Source organism: Drosophila arizonae, chromosome 2 (assembly GCF_054131065.1).
Source record: "Drosophila arizonae isolate 15081-1271.41 chromosome 2, UAZ_ARI_1.0, whole genome shotgun sequence".
Taxonomy (NCBI): domain Eukaryota; kingdom Metazoa; phylum Arthropoda; class Insecta; order Diptera; family Drosophilidae; genus Drosophila; species Drosophila arizonae.
Window position 1 is genome coordinate 32,608,366 of NC_142922.1, and position 11,170 is coordinate 32,619,535.

General features: G+C 38.5%; 3 protein-coding genes across 8 annotated transcripts; 2 read left to right on the forward strand and 1 right to left on the reverse strand.

Annotated features, from left to right (window-relative positions):
* The first annotated feature begins 169 nt into the window (after positions 1 to 169).
* Keap1 (kelch like ECH associated protein 1) lies at positions 170 to 7,121 on the forward strand. Of its 6 annotated transcripts, none has more exons than XM_018000459.2 (6): positions 170 to 260; positions 4,086 to 4,402; positions 4,474 to 4,731; positions 4,800 to 5,482; positions 5,541 to 5,746; positions 5,827 to 7,121. In XM_018000459.2, exons 2-6 carry the CDS (start codon positions 4,094 to 4,096, stop codon positions 6,591 to 6,593), a joined length of 2,223 nt encoding a protein of 740 aa, XP_017855948.1. In that variant the 5' UTR covers positions 170 to 260; positions 4,086 to 4,093; the 3' UTR covers positions 6,594 to 7,121. The 6 variants fall into 6 exon arrangements, with proteins under 6 accessions (XP_017855948.1, XP_017855949.1, XP_089318380.1 ...); XM_018000460.2 differs by having other exon boundaries at positions 175 to 283; XM_089462254.1 differs by lacking the exon at positions 170 to 260 and adding an exon at positions 906 to 1,134.
* Positions 7,122 to 7,758: 637 nt separating this feature from the next.
* On the reverse strand, positions 7,759 to 8,715 carry mRpS11 (mitochondrial ribosomal protein S11). Its single transcript, XM_018017814.2, has 5 exons — positions 8,519 to 8,715; positions 8,317 to 8,447; positions 8,148 to 8,248; positions 8,020 to 8,085; positions 7,759 to 7,941 (listed from the first exon to the last, which is right to left on the reverse strand). The coding sequence occupies exons 1-5, from the start codon at positions 8,713 to 8,715 to the stop codon at positions 7,834 to 7,836; spliced, it is 603 nt and encodes a 200-aa protein (XP_017873303.1). The 3' UTR covers positions 7,759 to 7,833.
* Positions 8,716 to 8,796: 81 nt separating this feature from the next.
* Positions 8,797 to 11,021, forward strand: Ns1 (Nucleostemin 1). The gene is made up of 5 exons (XM_018017808.2): positions 8,797 to 8,936; positions 8,997 to 9,888; positions 9,963 to 10,225; positions 10,290 to 10,688; positions 10,753 to 11,021. The coding sequence occupies exons 1-5, from the start codon at positions 8,915 to 8,917 to the stop codon at positions 10,926 to 10,928; spliced, it is 1,752 nt and encodes a 583-aa protein (XP_017873297.1). The 5' UTR covers positions 8,797 to 8,914; the 3' UTR covers positions 10,929 to 11,021.
* Positions 11,022 to 11,170: the final 149 nt, after the last annotated feature.

An 11,170-nucleotide genomic window follows, 5' to 3' on the forward strand; every position in this document is an offset into this window, starting at 1 on the left:
ATATATAATAGATACAAGAAATTGAAATGTGATTTGGAATTTGGGAGCATTTTAAAATAATTGCTTGATATTTTATATATTCTTTAGATGACAAATATGAAAAATAACACGCAATTTTGAGCTAAAAACATTTATAAAAATAAAATAAAAATTCGAGGAATACCCATATGGTATTTTGGATTATATGGTCACTCTGAAATGTTAGTTGAGACTTGCGTCGAGTCGTGGTCGTGAGTGTTGCAGACGAATAATAACAAACGGTATTATTATTTACAAATAAAATGTAATTAAATGCAAAAGAGTATATTATTTTCAGAGTGATTTATTATTTGAACATTTTACAATCAATTCAAAATAAAAAATCTTTGATGTGCACTAAATCATTGGAAATAATGAGGCAAAAGTTACCATCTTATTGACTAATTTATCAGCTGTTTGATACACATAACAAAATTAAACAATTTTTGTACACGTGATAGCAATACATTCGCAGAATTTATGTTGGCAGCATAATTAAAAATTAATACAATACCGCCAATATTACAGACAACAGGCAGATAGAGTAATTCACGGGTTCAAGATTATCTGCAAACGAATTGAGAAAATCAACAAGTTGTTGGCGGTTGGTTAGGCAAGCCTGCAGCAATTACAGCTGTAATGTACATTCATATGGACATTTCCATATTACAACGTCTTTACAGTAATAATAACAAATGTTGTTTCGCTCTCCGCTGTACTATTTATTTTTATCTCAGGCATTTGTTTATGCATACGTATGTGTATGTAAATACCGCACATGTATGTATGCAAATGAACATGTGTGCATTTGTGCCTGCTCAGCATGATTTGACACTATTTCTCTCTCTCTTTCATTCCCACTATGTGTGTATTTGTGTTTATCGCACATTTGGTTGAGATAACGTGAAGGGAACTCCTCGCGCTCAAGATAGGCGTATTTTATGCAGACTCATTCTAATAGCGCGTCACTTTAGTATGTGTGTATGTGTGTTATATGTGCGTTTGCAATACATATGGCCGCATTTCCGGCACGTAGCTAAATTAAATAAATATATGAATATAAAAATATACAAATTTTAAAATTTATGAAAACGGCTTTAGTGGACTATAATATTGGTTAGTCTTTATTAAATCTATTGATTAATTGTACATAATTCTGAAGATCTTTAAGCAATAAATACTAAATAAACCAGTCCATTAATAATAATGATTTCATAAATAAATAATGATTTCGCATAAAACAAAACAATTCGAATATCCCAAAGACTAATATACCTAACAAAAATCTGCGAATGCTATGATATATCTTGTTTGTGTCGGTATATAATATTTACGTATGTACATATATATATTGTAGGTTCCTTTAAAAATTTTTCTCAAGTTTACAAATACATAACTATTTAACAGATTTTAGTTGAGTCAACTTTGTTAATCATTTTGTTGACTCACAACTTATGATGGTTTTTTGCTATATAAGTTTAACGTTCATTTTTCGTTTTGAATCATGACATTGCATTTTACTTTTAATATATGCTTGAACATTTAATACCCTATAGTTATCCCGATTTATCAACAAAAAATATATTCAAATCTGTCAGATAATATCTTGAAAATCCTTTCTTTTTTTATTATCTCTCTAGACCAATCTAAATTTGAAAAACTTTAATTGTTTTAGCAGATTTGATAAATAGATAATAATCTTAAATTTAACAGTTAGAAGGTATCTTGTAAACGTACCCCATCCATTCCATTGCTGCCTGTCACCTGCTACCAGTTGTGTAGATATGTATTGAGAAGATGACATTGCAGAAATTTGTTCACTTCGATTCCGGCGTACGCACAATCAGTCAATGTCGAAGGTGCTAGCTCATTAAGCTGATCTCTTTGAAATCGTGTGGTGATAGTTTTCATTTCCCTACTGCGCACTGAACTATGAGCTACAGTTATGAACCCACTGAGCAACACCCAAACAGAAGAGGTTATAAAATTAAATTTAAATTGAAAACAACGTAAGATATACATAGTGTAAATTAAATGTGTACAAAGTCAAAATGAAATCATAGTGATATTTTAGAGTCTACTATCTAGAGTCGCGGATTTGAACTAAAATTGAAACATCTTAGAATGTAAAAAACAATCCATTCTAAGAAGCAAAATTTTTGTTTGTGTATTTTTTTTCTTGTATTTGGACTTTGTGCACACCTGGGGTAGCGCTGACTGGTCTTATCGCCAAATTTTCTGTTTAGAACGACAACGCGGTCGCGCTGCTACAAATCCGAATTATACACAAAGTAGAAAAATCTAGTCGGGTGGATGCAGCTTTTTATACCCTGAACCCATTTTCAATGGGAAATCAGGGTATAATGGTTTTGTTGAAATGTATGTAACAGGGAGAAGGAGGCGTGGCAGACCCCACAAAGTATATATATTCTTGATCAGGGCGACGAGCTGAGTTGATTTGGCCCTGTCCGTCTGTCTGTCCGTCTGTCCGTCCGTCCGTCTGTCCGTCTGTCCGTATGTATGAACGCGTCGATTTCAGAAGATATAAGAGCTAGAGCCTTCAAATTTTTTTTTAAATGTCCGTAATTACAGCGCGCATATCAAGTTTATCATTAAAAATCGATAACTCATCCCGATCTTTTTTTATCGATAAAAAACCTTATCGAAAACCAGTTATTAAATTATATCTTCTACACCTTTATTGCTAGAGTCTCCAAATTTTTAATGTATGTTTACATGCAATTTATACAATTTCGGTTTTTGTTAAAATTAACCCCCCACCTCTAAATTCACCCCCTCACCCTCACTTTTGTAAAAAGCGTATTTCAAATACTAGAGACTTGTGCTTTGGCAATTACATGCATATTCATGTTATAATCATAATCTGAAAGTTTCATGAAGATCGTACGTCCATAAAAAAGTTATTAAACAATTAAGTTCTCATAGTAAGCGCACACTGCAGCCCATGCGTGTTTATGCGTGGGTGCTTGTGTGTGTATGTGTTTGTGTATGTGTTTGTGTATGTGTGTGTATGTGTATGTGTGTGTGTATGTGTGTGTGTGTATGCGTTTGTGGGTGTATGCGTGTGTGTGTGTGTGTATGTGTGTCTGTATGCGTGCATGTGTATGCCTGTGTGTACGTAAGCTGAAAGACGCGAAAAATTATTGAAATATCTATTGCTCCAAGGGTTCAGGGGATCTCGTAGTCGAGCAGTCTCGACTAGAGCTTTCTTACTTGTTTAAATTGGAATGTGAAGTAAAAGACTAAAGGCGTCGAATCTAGCTGCAATTACTAATAAAGGGTATTCCATGATCGCATATTCTTTACTTAATTAAAAAAATATAGATCCGTAATATGTTTTGGTTTTATTAACAACAAATACGCATACGGGACATGAAATTATTGGCCTAGAGAAACTGAACAGCAATTCAATTTATTATTATAATAATTTATAGAGTTAAAATATAAGTTCCTTGAAGGGTTTTTTTTTTTTTTTTTTTTTTTTTTTTTATTGATGACCCCCACCAGGCCTGGACGACTGAAGAAATGCTGCAGCTGCTGCCCTTAATATAGAGCGACTTTCACTCAAGGCGTGAGTTGCGCTCAAATGTTGAGGGATCGTTCCAGTCGATCGTTAAATGAGCAATGGGAACACTCTATGCTGCAAGAATTTGAGCTTACTAGAGTATAAATTCAAAATGAATACTGCTGCATTCATATAGACAAACAGAGAGACAAATTCTGAGATAACCAGGATGACAGACAGATAGACGGACAGACAAGCAAACACGCATAGCTAAATCGCATGACCTCATTTTGCTGTTCAAGGATATTCTTGATTAACAACAAATAATCTAGATTTAGTCTGAAAGAGACTAAAGGTGCTTTCCTACTTTTCTTTTAAATTTGTATTTTTCGGATTTGGCGTATTATAACAGATACAACTAGAATAGGGATAGCAAAATTTGTAGAATCTTCACGTGATCGTCGAACACATACATGTTATTGCACACCATACGTGGGAGACAACCCGATCTCATGTTTCTGGCTACCCTCTCTACTTGCAGACATAGAGATGAACGAAGACTCTGACAGATGTTCCCTCTCAACACCATGCGGTCGTTTCGACTCTGCTCGGGCAATAGACGACCACGATGCGACAGACGACGACATGACCTTCTGCATGTCAAACTACGCCAAGGAAGCGCTTAAGATGATGTTCATGATGCGGTCCCATGGGATGCTCACAGACGTTGTGCTCGAGGTAAAGAAGGAGCTCTTTCCCGCACACAAGGTGGTTCTGTCTGCCGCATCTCCATACTTTAAAGCCATGTTTACTGGCGGACTGAAGGAGTCCGAGATGTCGCGTGTGCAGCTCCAGGGGGTAAGTAAAGTCTAGCTACATAGCTAAAGCTTATGACTATAATGGATGAACAGCACGGTCTACTTTCCTAGGTATGCCCGACGGCAATGGCCCGCATTCTCTATTTTATGTATACTGGACAAATACGCGTCACAGAAGTCACCGTCTGTCAACTTCTGCCTGCTGCAACCATGTTTCAAGTGCAGAATGTCATTGATGCGTGCTGTGCGTTTCTGGAGCGCCAGTTGGACCCGACCAATGCCATCGGCATTGCGAATTTCGCCGAACAACACAGCTGCACCGAGCTGCAGAAGAAAGCAAACTATTTCATAGAGCGACACTTCATGCAAGTATGTTTCGTGTGGTAAACGATTCCATTAGAAGTATTGAACCGTGATACTCTTTTTACGAATCATAGGTATGCCAGGAAGAGGAGTTTTTGCAGCTGTCCGCCTATCAGTTAATAGCGCTTATAAGACGGGACGAATTGAACGTGCAGGAGGAGCGCGATGTATACAATGCTGTCCTGAAATGGGTGAAGTACGACGAGGACAATCGCCATTCCAAAATGGAGCATATTCTTGGCGCTGTGAGATGCCAATTTCTAACGCCCAACTTCCTTAAGGAGCAGATGAAAAACTGTGACGTGCTCCGTAAGGTTCCCGCCTGCCGCGAATATTTAGCCAAGATTTTCAAAGACTTAACATTACACAAGTGCCCAGGCGTGAAGGAGCGTACACCAAACACGACGCGCATGATATTCGTCGCTGGCGGATTCTTCCGTCATTCCTTGGATATATTGGAAGCGTACAATGTAGATGACAAGACGTGGACCACCTTACCGAATCTGCGCATCCCACGTTCCGGTCTGGGAGCGGCGTTTCTTAAGGGCAGATTTTACGCAGTGGGCGGACGAAACAATAACATTGGCTCTTCATACGACTCCGACTGGGTAGATCGATATAGCGCCATTAGTGAGACGTGGCGGCCCTGTTCTCCGATGTCTGTGCCGCGTCATCGAGTCGGGGTGGCAGTTATGGACGAGCTAATGTATGCCGTTGGTGGATCTGCAGGAATGGAGTACCACAATACTGTTGAATAGTATGTGGCCTATAGCACACAGAAAATAGCAGCTAATATGCTTATTTGTTTGTTTTAGCTATGATCCTGACCAAGATCGATGGACTCTCGTCCAGCCCATGCATTCCAAGCGCTTAGGCGTTGGCGTTGTGGTTGTCAATCGTCTGCTTTACGCCATTGGTGGCTTTGATGGCAACGAGCGCTTGGCCAGTGTAGAATGTTATCATCCGGAAAACAACAAATGGAGCTACTTACCTCCACTGCAAACGGGTCGCAGTGGAGCAGGTAAGATAACTTTAGAATATACATAACAAAACAAATGTAAATTATACTGTGAGTATTAACGAAATATTCGTGAATTTCAGGTGTAGCTGCCATTAATCAGTATATCTACGTCGTGGGTGGATTTGATGGCACTCGGCAGCTAGCTACGGTAGAGCGATATGACACGGAAAACGAAACTTGGGATATGGTAGCGCCAATACAAATCGCACGGAGCGCTCTTTCGCTCACCTCACTCGATGGCAAGCTGTACGCGATTGGTGGCTTTGATGGCAACAACTTTTTGTCAATTGTAGAAGTATACGATCCGCGTTCGAACACTTGGGAACAGGGCACGCCATTAAACTCTGGTCGCTCTGGCCACGCCTCCGCAGTTATATACCAGCCCTCCTGCGCCTCCACATTTATGGACTACGAAGAAACAGTAATACCCAAGCGTGATGACAGCAATGATGAAAGGCAGAACGACTCCTCTCAATATCCCTTTGGAGGTAGAAGCCCAACCTTTGCAGGCATTCCATCCAATATGCAGTTTCACGCATCCTACGGGGCCGGCGGGTGCCATAATTGCGAGCCAAACATGAAACCGAGTAACAATGATTTGGCGGCCTTAAGTATGAGACATGTTGCTGAAGAAATTGCCAAACAGTCTCGTTATATGTCAAGCATTCGACAGTTTAACGATAACCTAAGGAATCGGGATCCTACGGATAGCCATTGCAAGAGTCCGCCCTCAAATGCAGTCAATGCACAGAGACGCTGCATATTGATCCCAATGTGTATAGCCATGCAAAATATAATAAATAAGAGCTTGGAATGGCACTATAAAAAGATCACAACAACGCCATGACAATTATTTGGATAGCCGAAAGAGTTTTTGTGAAGCCAAATAAGCCAATTACTATAGTGTAACCATTCACATACATATAGTTAATATTCCATTTCGTTAACCATTCCAGCCGAACATGTTAACATACAAACGTAGCCTAGGTGTGCAATTTCATAATTGAACCATTAATGACTTAACTCATTGTATTCAAAATATATAGTAGGTGATTGTATGGATGTATCTATTCAGACGAGGATATGCAATATAATAAGATGCCTTTTATAAGTTAACGCCTAATTAAGTAGATTAACTAAGATCATAATATCGAATGAAGGATATTGTGCTTTAATAGCTTGTACAAACCTATTAGAATATATTACTATGGTAATTAATATGATGTAAGCTTTAAATAGTTATTTACTGATAATGATAAAAATGTAAAAAATTCAAAAATATGCATATCTAAATGATTTTGCAATAAATATGTACAACTTTTAATAAGCGGCAGATGCCACTTAATCGACAAAGTGATCGATAAACTACTACAAAGTATTTTTTGTTATAAATTGCCTTCATTATGTTCAAAGTGCTAATCGAATGTGATCAGATACCGTATAATATAGTTGTATAGAAACTAATTTGAAACCAGGAAAATTCATATTAGCATCAAATAATATGGAATAGACCACAGTAATGCGGCGTACATGGCACGAGGTCCTAATCAAACACATACTATCGGCTATAATAATAATTAATCAATGTATATTTATATATCCTTTATTATACATGAATATCAATAATAGTTTCAAATAGACATGGAACATTGATGCGAAACGTTGTGTATCATTTCTAATACTCTATATTTTTCCAATTTATTACGCTCGCATCTGTGGCCATATGATTTATAGTTAAATAATGTTAGGTCAATAGGTCATCTGCCGAGCCTAGTAGCATAAACTTGTAAAATGGAGAGCATACAATTTTTTTCAAATCTATGATATGAAGGCTATTGTATTTTAAGCATGAGTGAAGCTTAATGACATTTACATGAATCTACGCATATGCTCAAATATAAACAGCTAAAATAATCCCGAGCGTAAATTTTTCGCATCGCAATCCTCATAACATCTCCTCTTGATCCGTCTTAGAGGAAAATAGAGCACATTTCATGAGTAATTAATTAACCTTTTTACCTGTTTTATACAATTATTTTTATTTTAATCTATTTGTATTGTACACTTTAAGCGGGATCTCAATGCAATTAAAGACTTCTTTGCTTGCGAGGTCGTGGTGGATTCCAGGATACTGGTGTGTTGTCAGTAACGGAAACAATATTTAAGCCGCCCATTTGCAGGCCTTTGATGGCCGACTATAATAATAAATTAATATAATAATATGCATAAATGGACAGGCTTTCGATGTCATAAATATAATTAGAATTACTCACCATTCTTCCGGGTCCCAGTCCACGCACTTTCACTCGAATTGTTTTCCATCCAAGCTCCACAGCTTTCTGAAAGAATAATCAATAATATTAAAATCAAATGAAAATTAATATCGAATCATTAATCCTACCGCGCCTATGGTAACCGCAGTGGCCTGTGCGGCTATATTCGTTCCTTTTCTGGTATTTTTGAATCCTTCGATTCCACAAGATCGTATCAGGCGTGGCACACCTAAAGTATCGGTATCATTGAAAATATAAATTTGATATCTCCTTTTAGAAAATTAATTCGAAACTCGCCTTTATAGTCCGTCACTGATATTATTGTGTTGTTGGGGGACACCCGTATGTTACAAATGGGCAGCTCGTTGAAGGGAATGCCATTGAAGAGCTTGGTGGCAGTCGTCGCATCGGGAAAGGATTTCGCCCGTCTATTACGATAAGTATAACAATGTTTTGGCATGTGACTTGATCAACTTATGCAGGTGGTGTCTTCGCTTACCGGTTGAACAGCGTGTCGATGTCGACAGATTTCTCGCCAGCGGTACCCTCATCTTTAGCCGGCAGTGAAGCCAGCATTTCCTTGCGGTCTTCCGCTTTTCGCAAAATCACGCTTGTGTGTATTAATGCACTCTTCGATAAAATTGTGCATTGTTTAATACAATTTATTCCAGCCAAAATTGAGGATTTTATAAACATTTTGAATATACAAATATAATAACAATTACATCACTAGAGTTCAAATAATCTGGCATCACTACACTTCTTTGGTAGTGTTGGAAAATGCGACAGCATCACAAGCTTATTTTGTGAATGGCAACTCCATATGGACATGGAAGAAGCACATTTATTTTCACGTGTTTGAATGCAGCAGTGAGACGCAGATAAATATCTTGAAATGGCACTTAAAAGACTAAAAAGTTGGTTATTAATTATTTATAACTAATGACATTCAGCTTATTAATCACGAATACTTTTAGCGAAAAAATCAAAGCGTTTGACTGGCAAACTCAAGCACAAAATTGATAAAAAGGTGCGGGAACACAACCGCAAGGAGCGTCGTGAGGCGAAAAAGAATACCAAGAAGGGCAGCAAGAAACAGAAACTAATACAGATTCCAAACATATGCCCGTTCAAAGATGATATCCTCAAAGAAGTGGAGGAGGCCAAGCAACGACAGGAAGCTGAACGCCAGGCCCGGCGAGAAATGATAAAAGCTGAGCGCGAAAAGAACAAATTCAAGTCGCTGGAATCGATGGTGGAAGACGCCGATATGCGGGGCACAGTGCACGGAATAATGCATGAAGACAGCGCCGTTGAGGGCAATTCGAATGAAAAAGTATATAAGAACGCCGCCACGAAGGAACAGTCGTTGAAGCAGTACTTTAAGGAGTTTCGAAAAGTGATTGAGAATGCCGACGTCGTGCTGGAAGTGGTCGATGCACGTGATCCCCTCGGCACACGGTGCACTGAAGTTGAGCGAGCGGTGCGCGCAGCCCCTGGGAACAAGCGACTGGTGTTAATTTTGAACAAAGCCGACCTTGTCCCAAGGGAAAATCTGAACAATTGGATCAAGTACTTTAGACGGAGCTTACCCGTCACTGCATTTAAGGCTTCTACACAAGACCAGACCTCAAGATTGGGACGTCGTAAGCTGCGCGACATGAAGACAGAAAAGTCCATGCAGGGAGGTGTCTGTATTGGAGCAGAATTGCTTATGTCTATGCTTGCCAACTATTGTCGCAATGCGGGGATCAAAACCTCGATTCGCGTGGGAGTTGTTGGAATACCCAACGTGGGCAAGAGTTCCATCATAAACTCGCTAACCCGAGGACGTTCGTGCATGGTTGGAAGTACTCCTGGTGTCACTAAGTAAGTATTCCCCGCCTCTGAATCGCAAATACACATTAATGTAAAACTGGAATAACAATTAACAAATTGTTTAGGGCCATGCAGGAAGTTGAACTGGATTCCAAAATTAAGTTGATTGACTGTCCGGGCATTGTGTTTACAAGCATTGCCAGTGAAGGTAATCAAAATGCACATGCTGTGTTGAAGAACGCGCAGCGTGTGGGCGACGTCAAGGATCCGTTTAGCATAGCCGAGAGCGTTCTGAAGAGAGCCAGCAAGGAGTACTTCTGTAAGATGTACGATATTACCAACTACGACACGTTCGAGGAGTTCTTCGCAAAGAAGGCAGCCAGAATGGGTAAGTGAATGTGGAGAGGTTTCTACAAGGCTGCTTTATTTCAATGTCCACACACCATCCACAGGCAAATTCTTGAAGAAGGGTGTTCCGGATGTTGTGGCCGCTGCTCGTAGTGTTCTGAACGACTGGAACACTGGAAAAATTAAATACTGTACTCAACCTCCTGAAGTTAAAGAGAATTCGAATGTACACATAAGTGCTTCGATTGTGCATGCCGACGCGCGAGATTTCGACGTAGACAACTTTGAATCGATGGAGACCGACGTACTAAATCAGTGTCCCGAGAAGACGGATGATATTATGGAGATAACATCTACAGGACCACTTGAGTTGAGAGTGCCACGTGAAGATACAGAGGTGGCTCCTACAGTAATAACTGAGAGCGAACCACCGTCTAAAGGTCGTAAAAGAAAATTAGAGGATGATAAAAAGGAAAAGCCAGATCCTGTGCTACTACTTGAGGGTATTTAGTTTGTACAACTAATTGTTTTCCGTTATTTAATAAAATTATGTTGTAATATTTTCAGAAAATCAATCCCTTAACAAAAATATAAAAGAGCTACAGAAGAAGAAAAAGAAACAAAATGTTCGGAACGAGAAAAAGATTTCAAAAATAACTGACGTTTTGGACAACTTCAGCTTGAGTGCAGCATCGTCTAATACAGATAAATACGATTTTGACCAGGATTACAACATTGAATGATTGTACAATTAGAATTGTTTTATACAAGTCATAATCAAATAATATTTTATTTGTTGAAATAAATAAAATACATATAAATTTAATTTTTATTAAGCGGACAGAAATACCCCTCATTTTTGGCTATGAAGAGATGGAATAAATGGAGATTAAATAAAAATGAAATAATATATTAAATTCAATTCAACTTAATACATATTTATATTAGTTAATTATTGATTATTTCTGTTAATTGGATGCAATGC